Source organism: Pantherophis guttatus, chromosome 3 (genome assembly GCF_059756535.1).
Source record: "Pantherophis guttatus breed Tessera chromosome 3, ASM5975653v1, whole genome shotgun sequence".
Lineage (NCBI taxonomy): Eukaryota > Metazoa > Chordata > Lepidosauria > Squamata > Colubridae > Pantherophis > Pantherophis guttatus.
The window spans coordinates 53,161,360-53,188,202 of record NC_142065.1 but is presented as its reverse complement, the minus strand read 5'-3'; the positions used below and the strand labels follow the sequence as shown (position 1 = coordinate 53,188,202).

Genomic DNA, 26,843 nt, shown 5'->3' with positions numbered 1-26,843 from the left:
AGAGGACTGGTCGGGAGAAGCCATCTGCATAAATGTACATACAGTATCATTGGCAGCAATACTACTGATTTTAAATCAGTAATATATTTTTTTGTTTGGATTCTGCACACATACATTACAAAAGCATTAGAAGAAGCATTCTTCTATGCGAATGATAAAAAGAAAAATGCATTTTGCCATCTGAGTCATTGCTAGTTCTTCATTTGATTTTTTTTCAAAATTGATGCCCATTTAATCTAGATCACATTATTATTCATCAACTAAACTTTGCAGTCTCGTTCAATGAGTGCTCGGAGGCATACTTATATATTTTGGGAATAAGCTGTTGCCTTTTAGCAGGTTTGCAATGGGTGTTGAGCATGATTAAATTGGAGCTCAATTAAGCCCTGGTTGGGGGTAAACAGCAGCAGTTGCGATGTCTCAAATATGTTGATGTGATTCCAAAAATGATAAGCTTTGAGGAATAACAGTAATGTTCTTTACAGGTCTCCTTTCATGGTATTCCCAGCCTTGGCAAAATATTCTCTTGTTCCTTGAGCAGTCGAGGGGAATTTCCTTCCTGCAGCACGAGAGAGGGTTAACTCTTCGTTCCAGGTTAACCTCTGTTAGCATACAACCAGAAAGAGCTAAACCATCACAAGCAGGCAGTGTTTACGAGACAGCCGTCATCCCTCCTATAAACAAGGGGCTTCTCCAGCAGCAGAAAAAGTGCATTCCAGAGAAGCAGAGTCTGGTTAGTAGAGCATCTGCCTGAGAGCAGGAGGGGCAGCCCAGGAACCTGATCTTCAGAAGTCGGCAGCTTTGTTTAGGGGCAGAGCAGGGACCGGTGTTGCTGTGGCTTTTCACCTTGGGTACCTTCAGATTAAGAGGAAGACCCTGTCTGAGAGCATTCATTCCTCTTGGCTCGTCGCACTTTAGACTCTCTGCTTGATGACACTCAAAATCCTGTTTAGGGTAAGTCGGTTATTTAAATATTTGATATACAAATGGGGAAAGTAATGCACAAAGGAAGATCAACAAACTGCCTCTTTTGCTCTCTCGTCGTTCATTTAAAGGAGTTTTGAAATAAAGAATATTTTTCTCCAAGCAATGCCATGTTATCCCAAATGAAAGTTGTCCTTAATATCATTAAAGAATACTTTTAAATATGCTAGCTAACTATGTACGTGATGGGGCCTGAGGGGAAAGAGCAACCATAAGTAGATGCCGTATTTAACTGTTCCTGTTCTGCTTTCCTTCCTTTCTTGTGATTTATTTGCTTTTATTGGCGAGTATATTTTACGCACTATGGATTTAAAACGGCACGTTGTATGTCAGAACCGTACGGTAGAATTATTTTCAATAGCAAATGTCTCTTGGAGACTGTAGAAATCTCTGTGCATAACTTCGAAAAAAAAATAGATCGATGTCATTCAATCACTTTTTGCCACTTTATTGAACTTGTACGATGATATACAAATGCAGATTGTGTTCTGAAGCCAAAAGGGAGTCAGAATTCTTTCAGATTTGGGTTGACGTGGGAGAAACTTGAGTGAGTCTAGACTCTAGAGGAAGATATCTTCTCTGGGGATTGAAAAGCATAATTTGAGGGTGGTAATAACGATTCCTTGAACTATCCTATTCCTTACTTTAAGGCAGTGTTTCTCAACCTTGGAAGCTTGAAGATGGGAGGACTTCAACTCCCAGAAACCCCCAGCCAGCATTGCTGGCTGGGGGATTCTGAGAGTTGAAGTCCTCCCATCTTCAAGCTACCAAGGTTGAGAAACACTGCTTTAAGGGGTTAGCACTTGGGAGCCTGGCATGACTAACAGATAGCAAGAGTGAGATAAAAGAGAGGTTCTACAGTGTTTAGTGGCCCCTCCTTTCCTGGTGCTTCTGGTTTGCCTCATGCAGACTGAATTATAACTGGTCTGGATTACAACTGCTTTTTATGGGACAGGTTTAAAAGGAACAACGGAGCCAGGAGCTTCTTCATTATGGTGATAATAAACAGGCTGTGAAGAAGCAAACTTTAACAGGTACTTGGTACTCTCAGCAAACAAGAATGCAATGGTGGTGGTCATGCAGCTCAGAAATACCTTTACGCCCTCTCGCCTTTGTTTTTCCCATTCTTTCAAGCCCTCCTAGGACCCTTGGAAAAAAAAGGCTGCCCAAAGGTAAGTCAATGACAGGTCAGCCACTCTTAAAAGAGTAAATGGTACTTTCAGGGATTCTGAAAATTGTTTTGAGAAACAAGTGAAAACGCTGAATGAAACGCAGAGATAGTGCATTGATCCTGTGAGTATCTTGATACTAGCATTACAGTATTCACAGCATACAGTCGCTAATACATGGCTTCTGTTTTTATGAATGCATGGCTGAGATTGGATTTTATTAGCTCAGTTCCACCACTGCAGCACTGGTAAAAGGCTCCTATTGGCTTTCAGGACCATATCAACCAATCCTGGGAAAAAGACATGTCTGAATTTGCATATTATTAAATAGATGCGCTGAATCGGGTGTAAGAGCCGTGTTGGTGCAGTGGTTAGAAATGGAGTATTGCAAGCTAATTCTGCTGACTGCCAGCAGTTCGATTCTGACCGGTTCAATGTTGACTCAGCCTTCCATCCTTCCGTGGGTCGGTAAAATGAAGACCCAGATTGTTGGGGGCCATCTGCTGACTCTGTAAACCGTTTAGAGAGGGCTGTAAAACACTGTGAAGCAGTCTATAAGTCTAAGTGCTATTGCTTTATCTATTCCAATATCTTTAGTTTTCGGTTATGTGTGACTTTTGGAAGACATTAAAGACCTGGTTTTTCTCCTCCTCATGTCTGAGAATGTACGACCCATTGCATAATTTTTTTTTTCCTCCAGCACTCTGGATTTGGCTTTTAATGTTTGAATTATTCTTTATATTTTGTTCCATTATGTGTTTTCTATTTATTTTACTGACACAGTTAGTCCTCCACCTAAGTTCATTGATTCGGCAACCATTCTAACTCACAACAGTGATAAATGAGGGGCACTTACAATCATTTCTCAGAGTTCCAGCCATTGCAGTACCTCTGCAGTCATGTAATTGTGGTTTCTAATGTTCCCTGCCAGCTTTCCACAAGGAAAATTAATGGGGAAGCCAGCAGCAACTCGGAAGTCACAGTCACATGAGGTTCTCGCTCATCCTTAACAACGGCAATTTGGGATTGCCAAATCTGCCATCGCTAACTGGTGCAGACATGCACTTTATAAAGTCTCTTAGCAATGGCAATTCCCATCCCAATTGCCATTGTAATCAGTGGTGAAATCCAATTTTTTTTTACTCCAGTTCTATGGACGTGGCTCGGTGGGCATGGCTTGGTGGGCATGACAGGGGAAGGATACTGCAAAATCTCCATTCCCACCCAACTCCAGGGAAAGGATATTGCAAAATCCCCATTCCCTCCCCACTCCTGGGGGAAGAATATTGCAAAATCTCCATTCCCACCCCACTCTGGGACCAGCCCGACGTGGTATTTGCCGGTTCTCTGAACTGCTCAAAATTTCTGCTACCGATTCTCCAGAACCTGTCAGAACCTGCTGGATTTCACCCCTGATTGTAACCCGAGGACTACCTGTACTGATTATGTACAGCTCCCTGAGTTATGTGGTGAGTAGGACAACAATATAAATGGATGAGAGAGAGAGTCTTCTTGCAGTTGAGCTTGACTGTGTGACTCCATGGATGCCTCTGAGTAGCAACAACAATATGGAAATAATTTACCATTTGCCTTTTTCCAGAACATTTTTTTTACTTCTCAATTTAATCTGAAGCCAAAGGAGTTCCTGTTGGTCTCTCCTCCGTGCTGCATTGGATACTAGGGCTATTTGGCCCCAAATAGGGGCACAAATTAAGATGGTGATGGCTGTTTCTGTTGCGTCTCATAGTTTATGAGTTGTTAAACTATGCAGCACATGGGAAGAATGGAATGAAAATATTTTCCTATTATGAAATAAACATGATTTTTCATTGCATACCAACCTTACTGGCTTTTTTTTTTATGTATTTGCTCCTGACTCCTTTTAATGTATTTGCTCCCAGTCCTTTCGTTTTGTCTTAAAGCATTTTTCCCACTTCCATGTAGCCCTTTCTCCCTCTGCATTCTTATATTTCAACTCTTGTTTCATCTAGCTTCTGTGTTTATCTAGTGTTTTAAGCCCTACAGCGTTTCTTCTGCATTTTCAAAGCTCCAAAATTGTCTGCGCATGATGACCTGATTTGCATGTCAAGCTGCTGCCCTGTAATAAATTGCCATGTAGGGAAGCTCTGATGTTGAGGCAGTTTTGGACAGCTTCCAGGTGATGGCAGTTTTCTGTTGGGAGGCCCTGAATACTTCTCTTTTCTCTGTGGATCAGCGCTGAACTGAATGTAGCCTGCAGAGCTGTTTGTCAATGTAGCTCACTGAACTCATCTCACCATCAGTATCTGTGAAATGAAATGATGTTAAGCTTGCTGATATTCCTCCACCTGGAAGTATTTAACAAAAAATACTTAAATACATAAAGAAATAATGTCTCCACCTACGTTCCTGTCTCGTGTCTAGTTCTTTTGCCTATTCTTCTCCTAAACAAAACAAGTCTATTATACAATCTTTTTGCACTTGTAATAAGTGCAAAGCTACTGCCTATTAGGAAACTACATTCTGAGTAGACTATTCATTTCATCTCGTCTATAATTTGTCTTATTTACTTACATACATTGTCCTCAACTTCTAACCACAACACAGCCCCAAATTTCTGTTCCTATTGCAATATAATACATATTGCAATATAATAAGCTAGACAGTTAAGTCAGTTTTGCCCCATTTTATGTCCTTTCTTGCCATACCGGTAGTTTTTAAGTGAATCGTTGTTAAGGGAAGGGGAATGCTGCAGCTGTCGTGTGAAAAATGGTCATAAGTCACTTTTTTCCAATGCTGTTGTAACTTCAAACAGTAACTTCAAACAGTCACTAAATGAACTGTTGTAAGTTGAGGACTACCTGTTCTTATTGGCAATCCTGCCTGGAGATGCCAGCCTGGGAGCTTCCACAGATAAAGTGGAAGTACCTTCCACTACTAAGATAAAGTTGCCCCCTTTGAAAAGAGTAACGTCTTTTCAAATAATGGGTAGATAAAAAGTAATCCTAAATGTCTTTTCAAATAATGAGCAGATATAAAAAGTAAGGCTAACTTCTCTGGCCTTCTGGTGGAGGTGGATTTTGTAGAGGACCCGTGTCAATGGAGTTGTGGGAAGTGGGGAGGTATAACCACTTGAGGGATACCCATTGTTCACCCAGAAATTGTGCTGAGGTGGAGCAGCTTTAGCTCCAATGGCCGCAATGACTCTGTGTTAATAAGCTGAGCACTATCAGGCCCTTTTACTATACTCCAATTTTGTTTGGATTTTGAGAACTATTTGGGGTAAAAATCTTGGTAATGGCATGAACTGGGTAGACTGTAGACGTGCTAGACAGAGGATCACTCTTTTCCACAGTTCTTTCTTCAATTTCATTACGGAAGTTTGATTTAGATGCTACCCCTTGTTTGTTTTATTACCAAATATAAATATTAAATTTTATAGATTTGCAAGGGCAGCGGGGGGTGGGGGGAACGATGCAGAATGACAAAAGAGGCTGCTGATAAAAGGACAAACAAAATCTGCACAAATTGCCGTAGCCAACTAGCTGGGGCCAACTCGCTACGGGACAACTTGCCATGGCCAACTCACTATGGGACAACTCGCTGCGGGACAAGAGTTACACTAATATTGAAGAAATAGTGGAATAGAATAGCAATAGTACTTAGACTTATATACCACTTCATAGTGCTTTAAAGGCCTCTCTAAGCAGTTTACAGAGTCAGCATTGTTGCCCCCAACAATCTGGCTTCTCATTTTACCAACCTCAGAAGGATGGGAAACTGCGTCAACCTTGAGTGAATGAGAATCAAACTGCTTAGCCTGCAATACGGCATTCTAACCATTGTGCCACCACGGCTCCTTAAATCATTAAAGAAAAGATGCCAAAGGAGGGACAAAATGAAATGTGTATGACAAAAATTAAAATATTTTTAAAATTATTTTAAATAATTAAATTGGATTGTTGAATTGTCCTGCAGCAAGTTGCCAAATCGCGAGTTGGCTACGGTGAGTTGGCTGTTGCAAATTGGCCGTGGTGAGTTGGCTGCAGCGAGTTATTCTATTATGTTCTGGAATACTCTCTTAGATAACAACAAACACCAATTTCTTTTTTTTTCTCACTTGAACCTGTACGAAGATGGCTTCAAGATTAATCTGGAGATGCAACATCAGAAATTCTAGTCATACAACAACTTTATCGATCATTTACTTACACGTGAATTAATTCTATTCTGAGTTTGCATGGCACATTACATTGTGAGTTGCCAATTGCGCCGAGTTCACTGTAGTTTAACATGGTGTCATGCTTGGATAGTTATGTGAGAAAGAGAATTGAAGAATCTTGTGGGCATTTCCACGATGCAAACTCATAATACTTTTCTTCCTCAGGTGGGTAACCTCTGGATATGTTTGAACTACAATTCCCAAAATTCATAGCATGTTGGGATTTGTAGTCCCCCTGCAGCTGAACCAAGAATAGAGTCAAAAACATTTGATTTCCAGATCATAGGTAACTGTACTGAGCAATAAACATGCTAAATGGCATGTTTTGTTGTAATTGCTAAATTTTACCATTGCTGGCAAAATTAGTATTCCACTGTGCTCAATTCTTTGCTTATTCTTTTCACTCAGTTCTGAGCCTTCCCCAGCAGATGGCCTTGTAGATTTTTTAAAATTCTTTTTCCTACTTCCTGTATTAGACAAGAGAGTCAGCTTGGGAGTCTGGAAGCTGCTAGTAAGGTTAAAATGTGATTATTTTCTGTGATTCTGTGACTCGCAGATTTTGTAGAAATATATTTACAGGGAGTTCCCTTCAGTTTATTTACCAGGGAGGCAAAAGGCACAGCAGACTGCAGCATTGGCTGTCAGCCTAATCCAGCAAAGAGAATGGCAGGCTACTGCAGAGGTAAGATAGCTGATTCCATGCCAAGGGGTGCCTGTGGAGATGGTGAGGCTTAGGCGGGAAAGAAAGATTGAAGGATGCCTACTGCACTCCATATGATTAGATCACACTGCAGAAGAGGGTTCAGCCTGAAGCAGCCCTTCTGACTGCACACCCTGCCAGATATTCCAAGGTTATCTCTCCTGGAGTGAAAAACCTCATACAATTTTCACTTCCACACTCAACTGGAGGAGTGGTCGCCCACTTCATTAAGGAGCTTGTCTCATTGCTGGTGGAACTTCATAGTAATTAATCAAGCCTAATTATCCTTTCAGCAAAGAAATGCAGATACAGCATCTGGGAGATCTGGATGGACCTGTGCTGCCTTTGGATGCCGGTAAGCAGCTTGGGCATGGATTCGATGGAGTAACGACCAGCCTTGGGATAGGGAGGGGGGCTGTCTCCTAATTTTATGGGGTGCTAGCCTTATGTGATCTATTAAGATTAGTCAGAGCTTGGTATCGTTAGTGGCTGATGGGTCTTCACTGCACAAAGTTAGCAGTTTTCAACAGATATAACTGTATCTCAAAGAGAGCAAATGCCCCTGCATCTAACGGAACAATCACAAGTCTAGTATTTGGTGAACCCTTCTGGCTCCTATTAAAAGGGAGATAGAACGCAACCTACTCTGGCTCCCACATTTTCTTTTCATTCTTATTTTCTTCTATTCTGGCCTACCACTGGATCATTTCTCAGTTGCAACAGATCCAGTATCCTGCCACAATTTATTCTGGATGCAGTGGCTGCTTTCTTTCTGCCACTTTAACTTCAGCACCACTCCTTGTTTATTCCTCTGCCCCGCGTACAGCATATTCACACCAGAAGGCCTTGCTCTGATCACTTGGCTAATGCTGGTTTGGACATTCTCCATGCTAGATGGAAGGTTATGTCATCCCTTTGAGGTAGTCTAAGTCAGGAAACAGACACCAAAAGGATTCCAGGAATGCTATTTTATCACGGTAGGATATAATAATAGAAACTTGAAAACTTGTCAGAGTTTCTCTGTGCCCCATCTTATACCAAATGAAACTAAGAGGGGGTTATTGTGAGTTTCTTTCTCATGCTTTCCACTTTATCAGGATTAAATTGTAAATATTTTTCCCTTCAAGTCTCATCTGTTCCTTCATCAAGATCAGCTCTGTATTCCTCTACAGTAGGGGTGTCCAATCACACCAACTTTAAGACTTGTAGACCTCAACTCCCAGAATTCCCCAGTTTTAAAATTGCCAAGGTTGGTCACCGCTGCAAATAGAGTTTCACAAGTGGTACTATAAAGTTACTGCTACTTCAATATGTCTTTGCTTAAATAAAAATATTTTGTGGATTCAGTATATTTATCTGTCAGTTGTGTGACCACTCTTCTGTGATCAAGTCTCAAGAACACTATGCTGCCATCCCTACACCAGGTGGAATTTCTGGGAGCTCAGACCCCAACTTCAAAAAATGTTTGAAGAACATTAGATTGGAGATAGCTAAGATTTTCTACTTGCTTGAGAATGCATGTACTGTCAGCCCATTCTCCCATCCTCATTGTCAATTCTCTGAATAAAGGCCTAAGTTACTCTGATAACTCACCTTTGACCTGCATATTAGAACTTATATTGTTCCTTCTGGAAGGAACCTACTTAGCAAGGAGAAATGTGAGGACCTGCTAGTTCTCTCATTTTCTATTCTGAGTCCTCTAGCATTCTGCTTTTGTCCCTAAGCCCAAAATATATGGATGATGCCAATCCTATTGTCAGATTTTAGGTTTAGGTTGAATGGGAAATTTTCTCGTGAACACAATCAATGCAAGAAGAGAAGAGAATGTTTCTATATTTGTTCCTTCAGAAACAACGGCCACTTCAGAAGAAGAATCAGAAAGAATGCTGAATGAAAGAAGCCAAAGCTCTGATGGCAAACCCAAAGTAAGTAAGACTGGAATGGTTTTACAACTGCTGCCTTATTTTCAAGAGGAGATTCCAAGCTTTTAGTGCTGGGTATTGGTCAGGCTCCGAATGGCTTAGCTTTGGCTTTAGAACTGTATGTACTATCCTCAGAGTATTTTCCAAAACATGTGCCTTCACTTCAGTATCTTGGAGATGGGCTGACTGGGCATTCTGAGAGTTGTAATCCAAGATGTATAGAGAATACCAGGTTGGAGAAAACTTTATTGGAGCATATTATTCAATTGGAATCTCTTTTACTTTATTGTAACATGATGTGGGGCTTGAAACAAATATACCAATGTTCTAAATGAAAAAAGTATGAAGGAAGGTTTTCTCTTCAGCTAGTGTTATTCATAACAGCCCACTCTGCTGTGTATAGTTGGGGTGGTATCATGGTCCTTCTTTCCAAGTTAACTCCATTTCCCTAAGAGGATCTAATCCATGTTGAGGAACGAATGTGCGTGTATATTTCTGTTGCTTGGTTGTAACTACACTTGTTCCTTTGCAGCTTTCTGTGGTGGGATCCCAAGAGCCGGCAAAGAGGAGCAGAGTCCAAGCAGTGTGCTTCAAAGACAGTGGTGACAGCGATGAAGGTTGGTGAATGAGTGCTGGATTTATCTTGTGTTCTCCTTTCTTTGCATTGTTGCCCTTCCATACGTTCCAATTTTTCTCTCCCCTCCTTATTTTTATTTTATATTCAAATGTCTTTCAGAATTCCACGCTCCATTTGTTTTCTATAGTCCCCTACCTTTCATTTTGTTTCTTCCAATTTTGTTTGCCCTTTTATATATTTAATTTATGCTCCTAACATTCCAGGAATGACTAGTTTACTTCTTTTTTTCCCCCAATTCCAATTTTTCCATCTCCAAAAGATTACCATCTTCTCCATTTGTATATTCATCAGGAATTTTCTTCAAGCGTGCTCCTCTAGAATTATAAGTTCTGAAAGTTAACCATATATTGAAATTTCTATTGAAATAAGCAAACCCGATAGTCATGTTCTTAGACTGTGTAGAATGGTCATTTAGTCTAGAAAAAAGGATCCAGATTAATGTCCTATCTGAATGGTTTCTACTGTAGTTTGTGTAAAAACAAATGCCCAGGAACTGTTAGGGCAAATTGTTTTATCAGGAACGTAACTTACATTTCAAGTGCAACTTTTCTTATCTAGAATCAGATTCTTCTGAAGATGAATTGAACACTTCACAGGTGGAGGTTTCTGTGCTTCAGAGGCTGGGCCTGCATAGGTAAGAGCCATCCACATGTCTGACAGGATTCTTTCATAGGCCTTCTTTCTTGTCTGTTTTTTTGTGAGTGGGAAAGGCTCTCTAAAATAAGGCATCTATCTATTCCTAGATGTTAACTTCAAAATGGCCTTAAAATCCAAACGAACACAATTGAACTCCAATAATTGCTTCTACCAACCTTAGCAACAGCATTTCTGAAATCATTATCAATTATTATAAATAATATTTCCATATCATTTACAAAATATTTCCCCTTGTAAATGTGAGTTACTTCTTGCACTTAACATTCCTCTGAACTATACCAATTTGAATATGTTTGCTCACAAGTTCTGTAAATCGGAGATCAAGTTTGCAATAGTGGGGGATGTTTTTCTGCATTATTTCCAGCTTTATGGGTGAAGTTATTCAGGTTGGAAGCTACAGAACCTCTCCTCTGCTAAGTTGTTTGAGCTTTGCCAGATCACTAATATCAGATATTAGTAATATCTACTCTGTATGATTTTGTATTTTCCTTGCAGGGCATCTCTGACAGAGCAAGATGTGGAGGTAAGTGTTGTTGTCCATGCAGCTGCATTCTTTCTAATTCATAGCATTTCAGCTTTTTCAGAAGATATTCTGAGGCTTATTGAGATAGATGTTCTAAAATAATTGGTTTCTTGGCTAGCTTGGAGACCTCTTTTTCTGACCTGCAGAATATTATTTGTTCTGAGGCCCAACTACATATATATACTACAGTATTGTCCTTAGTGAAGAACATCTCCCTTCATCAAAGATATTTGCAAAATATTAGCATTAAGTTCAGCTCATATTAACGTTGGCTGGGTTGGCAAATTTTCTAGGTACCAGAGGACATAAATGATTTAAATTTTTTTTCATTGCATTACAGTGTCACTAGAAAGCATACAATGGATAAATGCATGTAATTTGCTGTGACACCAGACATTTTTCAGCAGGGAAACAAAACATTTGTATTTCAATTGTATTCAATTGTATTCCAACAAGGAAACAATAATACGTTATTGCTTGGGAGGCACCACTGTTTTCTTAGTTAAAGTGTATGAGTCCTGGGAAACTGTCTGAAACAATTAATAATTTAAGATGACCAGGTCATCGTGAAAGGTGACATTTCGTATCAGTGTCTTTTAGTCAGTCAAAGCTCCTGGCAAACTGCCCAGACAGGTCCATGCAGTTTTCTGGGCAACATCTATGGAGATTCAGGTCATGGTTGCCCCAAAGGTTCTTTTTTCCCCCTCAAAAGGTAACTGGATTTTCTTGGTTCTTTTCCTTTGAAACATTTCATTTCTTAACCAAGAGCTGAAGAATCTTCTTGGATGAGAAGCTAAACATTTTCAAAGGAGAAAAACCAAGGAAGTCCAGTTGTCGTGTGGAAAAAAAAAAGCACTTCTGGGTTTTGGGGCAACATTTTCAGAAGTGATTTGCATTGCCTTCTTCCTAAAATTGAGAAAGAATAACTGGCCCACAACAGGATTTTTTGCCCAAGACAGAACTGGACCTCCCATCTCGAAGCCAAGAGCCTTTGACCATTATAGTAATTGGTTTTCTGTCTTTTTGTTACAGCATGGATGAATTTCATGCTAGTTTAACATGGAAATACAAATACATAGATACATATGCACAACACCTTGACTTTCTCTTGAAACTTGATTGCAGATAAGATACTGATAAAAGTCCAAAAAATGTACATTATCTTTTCTGTTTCCTAGAGAAAATTAGAACATTTGACTTAGGATCTGTTCATTAACAGTTTTCCCCAAATGTTTTGGTTTGAAAAGTGTGGAATATGATTTAGTTCCATCAGTAATACAATTTGGATGATCTTCCTTTTTTGGCAGGCAGCTTTTGCGCATTTAGCCTTGGCTTTACGCTGCGATATGTTTACCCTGAGACAGCGAGTACAGATAGAAGAACGAGCCCGGAACACAGCAGAAGAGAATATTCAAGAGGAGTTGGCAGAATGTCAGGCAGTGTTGCAGGCAAGTGAAGTAATTTTCTTGAGTCTTTTGACCATTTGTTTTGCATTCCAAAGGATGGTAGTCTAGAGCCATCAATAGCATTGAGCTTCCAAAATCTCAAAAGGGAGAGGACCAGCAGAGATTGGGATGGATTCACACTTTGCATTTTTCCTATCCTTTTCATTAATTCATTAACGATAAATAATTTGCCTTTCTGATTTTATCGTGATCCATGTGGAGTTAAGACAGTTTGGCTAAAACAATGTGTATACTACTATTGAGCAGGTTGCACATAAAGATTTCTGAAGGAAATTGGGCCAATTTTTCTTGCATTGCATTGATAATGAATTGATTCAATCCTGAGAATTGTGTGAAGTCTAGTGAAGAAGTCCTAGTAGTCATTATTTCAGTTCATTCAAGAATTTCTGTTTTATCCCTTCAGAAATTAGATCAGGCCTGTCTGGACCCCAGGCATAAGGAACTGGTTGAACATTTACAGAACAGCTTAGCAATTCTGACAAGAACAATTGAAAGAGCAACAGGTGCAGCAGAGAAATTAGGAGCTGTCCATCAGGTGAGACTGTAAGTTTATTATTTCTGTCATTTAAACTCTGAATTATTGGAAAGGTGAGTAGATTGCTACTGATCTCAACAACTGCTATCTTATGGGATCATTGGAAGGGCAGTTACTAAACTTGGGCTAGTCAGACAACTTAACATACAGTCCTGAGCCTTTGTGTCTGACACCAGGTTAGGGATACGTGTACTCCTTGACTCATGACCACAATTTTCATTCCTGAACAAGGCAGTTATTAAATGAATCATGCCCAATTTTGACCTTTTTTTGCCATGGTCTTAAGCGAGTCACTAGTTTTATTGTTAAGTAAATTATGTGGTTGTTGAGTGATCTCCCCCATTTCTTTGCCTGTTGGAAGCTGGATGGGAAAGTCACTGATGGCTATCACATGATCTTGCAACACTGAAAGCATTGTAAATTTATGCTGGTTGCCAAGTACCTGAATTTTGATCCCTTGACCTTGGGGATGCTGCAATGGTCATAAATGCAAGGACCAGTTGTAGTTCACTTTTTTGAATTTTGTAATTAAAAATGATTGTAAGTTGAGGACTATCTATAATTAATCATGGAGAAATTCTGTTTAGATGGTTACTAGGAGTTGTAAATAACTTGATGGCATATAATCAAACAAAAAAAAAAAAGCCCCTGGTACAAAATTGGAAATATTAGGATGAGCTTGAGGTAAAACAAGTTTAAAAATGGTGTTAGTTGGCAAACCCTATACATTTCACCAGGATTTCCTGAGAGTAGTTTATAAATGCTCTTATACTTTGTAAAAAATAAGATAAAGTCACATGCAAAATTCATTGGCATTTAGCTACCAAAAGATAACTCAAGTGAAAGCCTGCTTGCAAGTTGTATTGCTAGGGATTACTTATAAACAATGCACGTTTTTCATGTTTTATCAGTACAATGAATCTTTTCTACTTCTACCTTCCATTCCTCTTTGTTCTCCTGAAAACCACATTGAAACCAGGTAAAAATGCCACAACTTGTTATCTTTTTGGTGCCAGGGAAGAAGGAAGCTGCATTATTGTTGACTCCATGGAATCCATGTTGCAAGTTGTTAAGATTGTTTATCCCCATCTTCAGGTATCACAGGACAGAAAGATAATATTCCAGTTGCATGTTTGCAGTGCCATCATTGGTGGTGTATTTCTGCTTCAGACACCACAACTAAGCTTCTTTGAAGAGCTGAGGAGACTGTAGCTTCCTAGATAAGAGTCATGCAGCTCTGATATTAAATTCCCTATTTTAATGTCCCACAATCCATTCAATTGTAGTTTCATTCCAGATATTGTAGATGGAAAGCTAAAATACCTATTCCTTCCTCCCTTTGTCACAGTATCACTGTATGGAAAAGGCCCAATAGAAAGTTTTTTTTATTAAGAATTTGCAAAATCATGGAATCTGTTCTAGTATGTTGGTAGCACAGAGAACAGTTCAGGGTTTTGAGAAAGGAAGTGAAATAATTGGCTTTAATTGTGTGTTTACACAGTTTTAATATATTTGATAATAAGGAGCAACATTTGTAGAATGTTAGAATCTTAGAATCCTGTTAACATATTTTTTATGTAATGGTGTTACATGTAGGCAAATAATCACCCAAATTGCATTTAATTTAGCTACTGGATAGTTTTATATGATTAGGTCACATTTGAAACTAAATCAGATGAAATAAAGTTGAACAGAGAACCTAATGCTCTCCCAGGATTAGGAAGTCTCCAGTTCAAAACTTGGCCCTGTATTCATTCTCCTTAAATGATTTTAGGCAAGTCGCCATCACTCTGCTTCCTGCAATATGGGTTAATATAGCAGACTTAGCAAAATGTAGCATCCTGAGCCTCTGGAAATACTATAAAAGGTAAAAATATCCTTTGAGAAGCTTAATTGCTATGTGATTTATATCAATATAAAAGTGCTTTGCTGCTGCTGTCTTCCACCAACCAGGTTTGATCTCCCTTAAAGTCTAAAAATCAGCCATCCAGCAGGGCATGGAAATCTATCCCAATGCAAAATATTAGTCATAAGGTTCATGGGCTCAATTAATCATTGACTATCCTACAGTGATGGTCATTACTCAATGAAGGATCTGCACAATTTTAAAAATGTAGGGTTGAAGCAGGCGAACCTGTTCACCGATCTCCTTGAAGAAAGTTGGGCTGGCTTGGTCATAGTTTCTTTATTACTCCACTCCTTGGATTCATTCATACCTTCCTGTCCTTCCTGCAGGAGGCTCGCATGAGTCGAGCTGCAGAACTGATGGTGCAACATGTGGAGAACCTGAAACGGCATCATCTGAGGGAGCATGCAGAGTTGGAGGATATGAAGAGACTGATCCAGCAGAATTCCCGAAACTGGCAGTTAACTGAAAATAAGGGTAAGATTGGCTCTCTGGGCAGCCTGAGGCACCCAGGCCCACATGAGGCCTCCAATCTCTTTCTTGGAGCCGTAGGGTTCCCCCTGTTTTGAAGCATGAAACGGATTAATACAAAACCTACTATCTTTCATTATTAAGCATCCACTGTGTCTATCGTCAGTCGCTGAATGTTGCCCACTTTGAGAGTAAGAATTGTTCTCCTGGCTCCTTAGAAAAAAGCCTGGGATGGAAATATAAAACAATGAAACAGCTGGTATGTATAGAAGAAGAAACTTTGGGTTTAAGAGTAGCACTTATTAACACTTGCTTCAATTCTCAGGAGAAATGTGGAAAAGATTTGTTTTTATCTGTTTGAGGCTTCATATCTTTAAAAAATACCAAATGAGTTAGAACAGTGATGGCTAACCTTTTTCCATTGTGTGCCAAGAGTGGGAGGAGCACACACCCATAATTCAATGCGTCCTGCGCCCCCCCTCACATGCACGAGTGCGCCCCCTGTATTCCCCCTGCTTTTGGCACGGTGGGCCCCGTAGGCCAGTTTTTTGCCCTCCCCAGACTCCAGAGGCTTTCTAGGAGCCTGAGGACGGCGAAAACGGCCTTCCCCATCCCCCCGGAGGCCCTCTGGAGGCCGGAAACAGCCCATTTCCCGACTTCCGGTGGGACCGGAAGGCCTGAAAATCAGCTGGCCAGTGCAGGCATGCACGCTGGAGCTGAGCTAGGGCAATGCTCACATGCCCACAGATCTGACTCTGCATGCCACCTGTGCGCGGCATAGGTTCGCAATCACGGAGTTAGAAGGACCCTTGTTTCTTTATCATATATCAACAGATTCCACAATGGTGAAAAATTTTGTATTGAACCAGCTGTACTTTAAATACGTGGGAGGTTTTTTTAAAAAAGTCCATCCCTTTTCTAGTTCTGCTGTCACAACTGAAAATCAGAGGTGTCAATGAGAGAAGTGTGTCCAATAGATCAAAACATCCCTGAAGATTGTTCAGTAGAAGTTCTGCCTCTTTCTTAATTCATGGCTTGTATGGTCATGGTTCAGGGGTGGGTTCTAATTTTTTTTACTACCGGTTCTGTGGGCGTGGCTTATTTTGTGGGCGTGGCTTGGTGGGGCGGGTAATGTGACTGGGTGGGCATGGCCAACTTTTTTTTTTTTTACTTTTAAAAGCATTTTTTCTACAACCTTAAGAGGTTGCAGAAAACAATGCTTTGAAAAGCTTCTGCCAATCAGGCAACTCAGCTGGGATCGTCAGATGCTTTTCAAAGCATTTTTTTTTTTACCACCTCTTTGGCTGAAGTGGTTGTAGAAAAAATGCTTTGAAAAGCCTCTGACGATCCCAGCTGAGCCACGGGATCATCAGAGGCTTTTTTTTTTACTTTTAAAAGCATTTTTTCAGCCAAAGAGGTTGTAGAAAAAATGCTTTTAAAAGTTAAAAAAAAAGCCTCTGATGAGGTGGGTGGGGTTAAGTAAGTGGCAACCGGGCCAGGGACCAGTTCGGGGGCGTGGCCAGCCAATGTTATTACCGGTTCTTGGAACTACTACAAATTTTTACTACCGGTTCTTGCAACCCACCACTGTCATGGTTGCCATCTTGACTTTGTGGAAACCCCCCCCCCCTCACAGAGATTTGTGCAGAAAATCTATGCATTATCTGCAGAAGAAAAGCTGTTTCTTAATTGACTTGAAGCTCTCTTTAACCTGGTCCATCTGATATGGAAAATATTAAGAAGGTTTGTTTAGCTCTGACCTGTTTTCTCTTGGAAAGAAGCTTTCCTACCTCTTAAGGTTATGCAAGCTGATTAAAGGATTTTGAAACCAAGCCCTGACATATGCCCATATTTCACCTTGTAGGGGAAATGGGCCGCATAGAAATTGAATAAATGAAAATAAATATGTGTCTTCCATCAATGAAACATATGAAGGATCAAAACTTAAGCACCAAGAAAGAGCTCTAGCAATTAGAGCAGCATGATGGAGTTTCACTTTTTGGTGTGTGCTACAAAATGAAATGAATACAGTATTCATTTTGGCAATAATTTCTCCCTTTGGTTGATTGATAATTTCCCCTTTAACTTAACTACAAAAAAGCAGGTTTTCTACAGGAATGCAGCAAGAGAGGAAAGGGCTAAATAAATCCTAACCATTTGATTTTTCTCTCCCTCTTTCCCAAGCTGATGCAATTACATTTTTTGAATGTGTTGCATGTAATTTTACATCTAGAATTGTTGTTATATAGATCTCAATAAGGAGCAAGAAAAGACAAGAAACATGCAACTTTGGTGTAATTAAGTAATCCTCAGTATAATTAACATTTCTCTCTCACACACACAAAAAAATCATACAAAAGTTAGTTTTCAAATAATTTTACTGGCAAACTAGAGTAGCAAGCTACCCTGGGAGAGATTCCCAAACCAATCTTTTCAAGATTCTTGTGCCTTAGTTTCGCTAATGAGGACACTACATACTGATATTCCTTCCATGTTTTCCATAAGATCCATTCTTGACATTACCAAATAACAGTCTGTTTAACATACAAAACCTCCCTTTGTCTCACACTATAAAATAAGCATTTTCTAATTATCCAGATTCAGTGATCACAATTATCCATTTCAGAAAAAGGCAGTTTTTAAAATTGCCTTAAGATACTACCGGTAGCTTGCTATGAATCAGTTGTGTGGCATATTATATGCCCCTTAATGACCCAACCGGAACATAATCTACTGAGGAAAATTGAATGTCAAATCATATTCAATCTACCTTTTCGAGGATTTTATACACTGAACTTTCCCAACTCTTCCTGGAGATACCACAGGTGGAATCCAGCACATGTTTGAATTGAAAAACATGTACTTGAGCTCTGAGTTATGGTCCTTCCCATTAAAAAAATATTTTTGTCTCATAGATGATGGTGAGCAGAGACTGAAATATCCCTTAGCACGATTTTTTCCGCAGGTAAGGAAGATTAGGATTGTGGGGAGTAGTTCTAAGCTGTTTCAATGGAGAATCATTACTTTAGAAGGTGGCAGAATTATAGAAGGTATCTAGCCCAGTCATTGAGCTTCATTGCCTCCAGAGAAGGAAAGGTGAAATTATTGTCTTATCCTGTAATTGGGCAGGGCCAATCTTGTTGGTCTTTCAACTCTTGCTCAGCTCAAAGATCTCATTTTATTTCATCTCCACATTGATTGCTTCGTTTTGACTACAGGTATTGGGTAAAACCATGCACTGATTTGTAAACCGGAGTGATTCAGATACATGCATGTTTGTACTAAATTGTGATTAAGCAGTATATAGCTAGCCTAGCATGATATGTGAACTCTATCATATTGTCGCTGGAAAATGAACTGTTGCAGATTGAGGAAAGGAGACAGGTATAGCCTTAAGGGAAACATGATCCCCATACAGCCAATCCCAAACTTTAGGCATGCTAATCAAACTTCTTTGCGCTCCAGGGCTCAGCTCGGCGTAGAGTCAGCATTGCAGTCGTATCCAGGCAGCTAACGGTAAGGAATCCCTTCTATTACTATGGCTCTTTTGCAAGAATATAACTTGCTGAGTGCACTATATTTCCATTACCATTTGACTGTCATTCTTCTCCTTGTAGGCCAGTTCTGAATTCATTTACAGCCTAGCCTAAAGTTAGAAAATTTGCTAGTAACATCTCATTGTCTCCAGAATGTTCTAGTTTCCAGCTGAGAGTAATGTTAAATAAGTACATCAGATTTCTCCAATTTGGCGTCCCTAAACATTAGGCATTTCAATTTTGAAAACTGCCATACTGGTGAAATCAAGTCCAGCACACTTGGAGGCACCAGGTTGGGAAAATTTGATAGGTGGTATTATCTGTTGACTGAATGCTTTCTTCAGGTATCGTGCCTCCTACTGGATGCCCCCATCCCTAATCAAGATGAGCTTTATTAAAGGTTTCAAAGTGGTTTTCTAGAATCAGGGGTGTCAAACTGGTGGCCTGTGGGCTGGATGCGTCATGTGCAGGCCACGCCACCCCAGCTCCGCAAAGGGAAAAAATATCGCAATACATCACGTGACGGCAACATGGCATGTCAAGTTTGACACCTGTGTTCTAGATGATAAGCATGCTTTTCATTATTCCAAGGGATCAGTGATGCACTGTTCAAGAATGATTTCCTGTATTGGAACGGCAGCTATCAAGTTTTTTCTCTTCCCAATCTTATTAAACTTCAGATAGTGTCAGTTTTTGTTTTTGTTTTAGTTAAGTAACTCAAAGATAAAGACCTCAGCATCTGCAAAAGTAATACAAATCAGTGAAAAAAGAAATTACAAGAAGCACCTTTCTATTTCCTTTCATGGGTTTTTTTTTTCATTCCACCGCCCCTTAGGATCTATATTTATGTGATTAATTGCTTTCATCTGTGCAACTTGTGGACTTCTGTTAAAGTTTACCATTACTGAAAAAAACATGTGTTTGCAAAGTTCCTACTTTTTTCCTTCCGCTATTAAGAATCACAGTTGACGCTCAACAGCTGCATGTACCATATGACTTTATTCAGCATTCTAGATATGGCAGGTTCATCCTTCTTTAGATCTCAAGCCCAGATATATTAAAATATCTATTAGCAGCCAGAAATGTTCGAACTTTGGGCAACTTGGGTTGCTTATGCAACCATAACCATCTTTTGATATCCTAGTATGCCATGGAAGCCAGGGAATGCCTACATAAAGTTAGTATAATATGATGCCGAAAGCCTCAGTTCCCTTTCCGTAGCCTTACCACTCTATTTAGTTATTAGTTTTGTCCCTGTCATGTCATGCTGGCCATGTGACTGTGAAATCATCTTCAGATATCATTGGCTCAATGGCTTACAGAAACAGAAATGAGCACGGCTACAACTAGCAGAATAAAACCTGCAGGGACACCTTTACCTTTTTTTGGTCCTCATTGACAATGGAGAAGTAGTTTCCTCCTCTGTAACAAAAGGATCTTCAGCCAAGAACCATCCATGCTGGCAACCTTTTGAAGTAAGCTAGGTCAGGAAATAAACTCCACAAAAACAACTGAAAGTCTACTTTGTTACAGAGTGTAATAAAGGAGTCTTGAAAGCCAGGTGGAGATTCTTTCTTCCACCCCTTGAATCTTGAGTTTCATTCTTACTTCTTCCTCCCTTTCAAGGTTAGGGTCATGTTTATATAACAGCTGTTGCCCAGCTTCTTAAAGGCCAGCTCCATACTCCTCTGCTCTACCTTGAGGATTGACTTAGCACAGTGTTTCTCAACCTTGGTAGCTTGAAGATAGGTGGACTTCAACTCCCAGAATCTGGGATTCTGGGAGTTGAAGTCCACCCATCTTCAAGCTACCAAGGTTGAGAAACACTGATAGCAGCTTGTCTTGGCCAGTGGTTATCAAAGTCTGGACTAGAGAAGCCCAGGAGCCCCTGAGAATTTTTCAGGGGAGGGCATGAAGTAAAACAAATATTCTAAATTTTCTCTGTTTTCATTTCTAATACAGCAAATATCAATAGATATTTTACACATAAACCAAAGATCTTGGGGCTCTCAATCATTTTTAATAATGTAAAGGGGTCCCGAGACAAATATATTTGAGAACCACTGGCATAGTTGCTTTTAGTTGCTCATATTTTCCAGCTTTACCCCATGAGGACAAGAAACTTACATTAAAATGCTCATTCTTGAAATTGCTTTAAATCATACAAGAGATGATACTTGGATGGGAGTACTACAGATTGGCAAGCCAGTCACAACTTCTTTCCCACGCTTCTGCTTGTATTCAAAAGCAATAGATGGAAAGTAATCAAGGAGAGAAGCAACCTAGAACTAAGGAGAAATTTCCTAATAGTGAGAAAATTAAGCAGTGGACCGGCTTGCCTCCAGTGGTTGTAGGTGCTCCAACGCTGGAGGCTTTAAAGAAGAGATTTGATAATCATTTGTCTGAAATGGTATAGGGCGGTGATGGCTAACCTTTTTGCCATTGAGTGCCAAAAGCGGGGGGAGTGCAGGGGGGGGTCATGTGCACACGTGCCCACACCCATAATTCTATGAGCCCCACCCCCGCACATGTGCGTGTGACCCCCCGCGCTTCCTCAGCTTTTGGCACATGATGGCACAGTGAGCCCTACCTTCGAGACCGTCTTCTGCCACCAGTAGCCTCCCACTGGCCAGTCCGCTCCCACAAAGAGGGTCTCCTCAGGGTGCCATCGGCCAAATTATGTCGGCTGGCGACACCCAGTGGGAGGGCCTTCTCTGTGGGAGCTCCTGCCCTTTGGAATGAACTGCCCCCAGAATTGCGTAAGACTTCTGATCTCCGTGTATTTCGCTGTGCCCTCAAAACTTTGTTGTTCCGCCAGGCCGGGCTATCAATGTAAAGATTTTAATTGGTTTTAAAAATGGGATTTTAAATTTTGGGTTTTTATAATTGAGCCAATTATTTAATAATTTTAATTATTTTTAAATTTTGTTTGTCTTTATGCTTTTAATCAGGCTGTATACCACCCTGAGTCCTTCGGGAGAAATAAAATAAATAAATAAATAAATAAATAAATAAATAAATAGGCCTGTTTTTCACCCTCCTCAGGCTCCAGAGCCTTTGTAGGAGCCTGGGGAGGGCGAAAACGGCCTTCCCCACCCGGAGGCCCTCTGGAGGCCGGAAACGGCCTGTTTGCTGACTTCCAGGAGGCCCAGAAGGCCCAAAAATCAGCTGGCCAGCACGTGCACGTGCAGTGGAGCTGAGCTCATGTGTCCACCAATATGGCTCTGCGTGCCACCTGTGGCACACGTTCCATGGGTTCGCCATCATGGGTATAGGGTTTCCTGCTTGAGCAGGGGGTTGGACTAGAAGACCTCCAAGGTCCTTTCTTACTCTGTTATTCTGTTATCTAATTATATCTGCATCAGTTCCATAGCTCTGAAAATGAGGAAGGCCTGGAGGGAGAAGTGGTTAAGCCATCAATAGACAAAGATGAAAGTCCACAAAGGTAGGGATCATCTACCCCAAAAACCTTCGCTCACTGAGAACTGTTTTGGCTTGGCTTAGCCTTCAGTGTGATGGTTTCTCTTTGTTTTCCCACCCCAGACATTCCCATTTCTCCCAAGAAGACCCTGCAGAGAATCACCTGATCCTGCATCCAAGCCCTTCCAGTTTCTCACAGCAAAGCCTGCAAAGAGCAAATAGCAGCCATTGTATCAGAGAAAGAAGTCATTGTGCAGAAGGGTAAGGCATCATCCAGGCATCATTTCTGCTAGAAATGGGCTGCATTTGGCCTATGAGTGCTGGGGTGGGTGGACGTGCTCCAGAAAGAAGCAGCTCAGGGCCAAGAAGTAAATGAAGGCAGAAAGCTAAATATGCATTAATTTTTTAATATAAAAATGTAATCCCAAATACGTAATGATTTTTCCTTTTCTGAAATTTAAACTACCTGATTTCTTTGCAACTCTTGTGGATCTCGAGGGTTGTATTCAAGGCTTCAAAGCCAGGAAATGTAGCTCAAGAACCTCACACTGAGCCAGTTTTTTGTTGTTGTTGTTGTTTTTTGGGGGGGATAGCCGGTCCTTTTAAAATATATCTTTTTGTTTACCAGATGTAGCTATAAAAATTATTTCCGTCTTAAGTTTGTTAAATTACGGTCCTGTTATCTCAAGCATTTAAGAAGGCCCAGAAGCTCTCTCTTTTTAGTTTGGCCCTCAACTGGTATAGGTTGGACTGAAAGACTGGGAGCCAAGTCAGCTTGTGAACTCCCATATCTTGTCTAGTACTTTTCCCACTATAATGCACTAGCTCCCTGTAAGTAAATGGAGATGTGGGTTTGTTGCATGCTTATTTTTTTGCCATGGGTAAAATAGTTTCAGTATGAAGGCCTTTAATTAGGCCTTCAAAGATTAACCAAAAGAGATCTTTGGAAGTGGAAGTAAAGCTTTTTTAAAAGCATACATCTTTTTTTTAAATTTTCTGCATAAGCCTGAAAAATGATGTAGATACTTTTCCCCCTCTTTCATTCCATTGAGTCTGATTTTCGGAAACTGCCTGTACAAGTCCCTGCAGTTTCCTTATCAAGATTTTTCAGAAGTGGGTTTATCATTGCTTCCTTCCTAGGGTTGAGGGAGAATGACTGGCCTTAAGTCATCCAGTTGACTTTGTGCTTAAGGCAGGACTAGAACTCATCGTCTCCCAGTTTCTAGCCTGATGCTTTAGCCACTACATCAACTTAGCTGTATGTAGAATCTCATAAAAGACATTATTTATTAAGGCAGTTGAAAAAGGATGCAGCTACTTTAAAGCTACTGCACGATTCCTTACATTCTGAAGCACCTCCAATTATTGTCTATTAGATACATTTTATTAATCATTTTAAGGAGAAATAGAGGAGCAAACAGGAAATGGAGAGGCAAAAAGGAAGAATAAAACATTAACGACTCAATATTTTGTTAATTTCTTCAAGTAACTGAATATACTGTATCATTTTCAAACCTACTTCTTCTTCTTCTTCTTCCTAGCATATTCCCACAAGTGCAGGGTCCGCTTTCATTTTCAAACCTACCAACCACAAAAATTGAAATCATATGTCAATAGCAATCCTATTGACATAAAGCCTAAAATATTAAGAATTTCAGTCCGAGGAAAAAAGACTTTATGTTAAAGAAACCCACATTTCAGATGCGGCAGACGCCTGTATGTAATTTATCATTCTGGTCCAAAATCGTTTCCCTATTGAGTTGATTTTTGTGACAGATTCTCTGTCAGAAAAATGTTAATCTAGCAATTAAGATGTGCCAAATCATTTTCAAAGCATAGATATCCTGTCCTGTGTACATCTTAGAGCAGGGGTCTCCAACCTTGGCAACTTTACGACTTGTGGACTTCAACTCCCAGAATTCCTCAGCCAGCGCATGCTGGCTGAGGAATTCTGGGAGTTGAAGTCCACAAGTCGTAAAGTTGCCAAGGTTGGAGACCCCTCTCTTAGAGCTCTGATTGGTCTCCAGCTCTAAGTGTTTATACAAAGTTGTTTTTTATACCATTGGTCATTGGCATATGTGGGAAACAAAGAATTCTGATGTGAGAAACAAAGAATTCCTGCCCCTGCATTGAGCTGGGATGCAGTGCTGGATCAGCAAGTGATGGGGACACTGGCAACCTAGCCCTGGATTAGCAAAGGCCAATATTACCTCTTTATTGTTAAACAACATTCTTCGGTCGGGTTCGGAGACAAGTGGTGGAAGTTACAGATATTCATTTTATTATTCCTAAAATCATGATGCTGCTCCAATTGTTTTAAAATGTGAGAAAGATATTTTCATATCAGCATAGACATTTTATTTAAAAAGCATTTCTTGATCTATTGAAAAGCAGGGGAGCAGAAGCCCATTCAGACATATATGCAGCTTCATCTATAATGATTGCTGTGTAAAGCAAAGGCAGCTGTTTGAGACCATAAAAGAAAATCAAGTCAGGCTCAACAAAACTGCTGGTTTGAGCATTTCCTTTTGGCTTCCTTGGCCTTTTTAGTGATGTCGGTATCCAACTGTGCTATAAATTTCTTTCTTTGGAGCTGACAATAAAGGATGCGTGCTCTTGTCTTTCTCAGGAGAGATTCAGAACTTACGAACAGAAGCCACACTAGCAAAAGTCTAGAAAATCTCAATGAAGGATTGGGTACTGAAGAGGCAAACAAGGAATGTGAAGAATTGGAAGAAAATGCTCTGCTGTGAGTGAATATTGTCTTTTATTCTTATCACCTGTGGTGGCCTCTTAGCAAGGATTTTGAAGGTTTGCCATGGTGAGAATAGATACTAGCTCAGATGGGTTTAAAGTAGGAATGAAGGAAAGAACATGGGTGAAGTTACAAACAGTAGGTCCATCAATGTTTATTGTAGTAGTCATGATGGTAACACATGGCCAATGAATGCCAGGAAGCAAGTGTTGTAACCTTCTCTGAGACATCTGAGTGGTTCCTGTAGAATGCTGAACTAAAGTACTTATCTGATTCAGCAGAATCCACTTATGCATCTGTGTAAAAAGGAAATTGGGATCAGGTACAGGGTTTTACTTGCTGAGAATATCCTTGTTTTATATTTTAAAACCATGATTCTTGTCTTTATGGCTACAAAAAAAGTAAACAGAAAAAGTACAAATATGGAATTAAGCAATGTATAGATTGTTGTGTAATTTTTTATTTCTTCCAACAGATACAGAACTTGAGTTTCGTAGGCATAATATTTTACTTTGCATTCATGTCCAATAATAATGGAACTAGAGTCTATATATCTGGGAAGTGCATATGAGTATCCAATAGAAGAGAATATATGTAGCTCAGGCTTGCACTGTGGAGTCCTTGGTGTTCCCTGAGCTTTTGATGTTTGCTTGCAGACATTTCATTTATCCAACTAGATACATAATCAGTAGTACTGAGTGTGGAGTTTGCTTCCTGTTTGTATACAGTAGCTTGCTCTACTAATGTTGGACAGCATGTGGTTTTCTTCTTGGTAGTTCTTTCATTAGAGTATCATTTTATGCTTGTTTGTCTGGTGTTAATCCCTGCTTATTTGAGCTTTGGTTACTGGAGGGGATGTGTTCTGGTCTCTTTTTTTAATCTTTTTAGCTTTTTGTTGTGTCTTTTGATATGCAAATATAGATTATTTCTATGTGTCTGATAAACTGATTCTATAAGCTGATTTGTCTGAATGTCGAGCTTCCAAGAATTCCTAAAATTTATAGATTTTTTTTTTGATAATTTAACATAGAATATCGGACTCTAACAGCCACTATGTATGACAGATGGGCAGTAGACTAGCAGAGTGCATCCATGAACACCAACTAACATTTAAAAGACATCATGGAAACTCCTTAATGTCACAAAAATGGTCAACCATATACTCAACTAAAACTCCAACTGGGAAATTGTGAGCATCCAAGACCAAGCTAAATGCAAAACTGCTAAGGAATTCCTGCAAGCTTGGCATTCAGACAAATCAACTACCAATAGACATATAAAAATAAACTATATTTGCATTCCATTCAAAATGGAAGAAAAGGAAGGAAGGAAAGAAAAAAGGAAGGAAGGAAGAAAGACAGAAAGAAAGACAGACAGATCCTTTTCAGCAGCTATCACCCATATAATCAGGGATGAATGTCAAACAATCAAACACAAACCAATACCCTAATCAAGGAACTACCAAGGAGAAAACCATACTCCCCTCCACCAACATTGGCAGGGCAAGTTACTGTATATAAACAGGAAGCAAACCCCAAACCCAGTAGCATTGATAATATTAGCTAGTTGAATAATGAAATATCTGCCGGCAAACAGCCAAGCTCAGAGATCACCGAGAACTCCACATATGAATATATTTTGGGGTTTGAGCTACAGATCTGAACTTTCATTTTGAGATAAGATAGCAGTTTTAATATTTAGTTGCACTAAATGACTGTTTTAAAATGTATTCTTGGCAGGGTCAAAAAATCTAAATTGGAGATTTGCAGAGCCTGGTTTTCTATACCCATATACTACTGGGTTTCATTATGGATGTTTGTCTTGGGGATTGCTTGCCTTGTTCTAATCTGGATCTTGGAGCTGCAGAAGCAATGTTCATTTACAGCCTCTGATTGTTAGACACAAAAGGCACATAACTTTGCATCATCAGACTTACGGAAAAATAAAAAAGGAAAACAATA

The 26,843-nt window shown here is 39.9% G+C and overlaps 1 protein-coding gene across 4 annotated transcripts; it reads left to right on the top strand.

Moving 5' to 3' along the window:
- The first annotated feature begins 475 nt into the window (after positions 1–475).
- On the top strand, positions 476–26,843 carry LOC117664025 (uncharacterized). Of its 4 annotated transcripts, none has more exons than XM_034414727.3 (15): positions 476–954; positions 7,348–7,409; positions 8,903–8,979; positions 9,509–9,593; positions 10,172–10,247; positions 10,766–10,793; positions 12,101–12,241; positions 12,663–12,794; positions 15,030–15,177; positions 18,087–18,136; positions 18,637–18,687; positions 22,073–22,152; positions 22,251–22,388; positions 24,757–24,876; positions 26,622–26,843. In XM_034414727.3, the coding sequence occupies exons 2-15, from the start codon at positions 7,355–7,357 to the stop codon at positions 26,779–26,781; spliced, it is 1,341 nt and encodes a 446-aa protein (XP_034270618.1). In that variant the 5' UTR covers positions 476–954; positions 7,348–7,354; the 3' UTR covers positions 26,782–26,843. The 4 variants fall into 4 exon arrangements, with proteins under 4 accessions (XP_034270618.1, XP_034270620.1, XP_034270621.1 ...); XM_034414729.3 differs by lacking the exon at positions 476–954 and adding an exon at positions 2,124–2,156; XM_034414730.3 differs by lacking the exon at positions 476–954 and adding an exon at positions 6,553–6,640.

Excerpts from the sequence above, each read along its gene's own strand:
- LOC117664025 (XM_034414727.3), top strand. The coding sequence starts at position 7,355 with ATGCAGATACAGCATCTGGGAGATCTGGATGGACCTGTGCTGCCTTTG. Across the intron at positions 22,153-22,250 it reads AAAGATGAAAGTCCACAAAG|ACATTCCCATTTCTCCCAAG; the intron begins GTAGGGATCATC and ends TTCCCACCCCAG. Across the intron at positions 22,389-24,756 it reads AGAAGTCATTGTGCAGAAGG|GAGAGATTCAGAACTTACGA; the intron begins GTAAGGCATCAT and ends TGTCTTTCTCAG.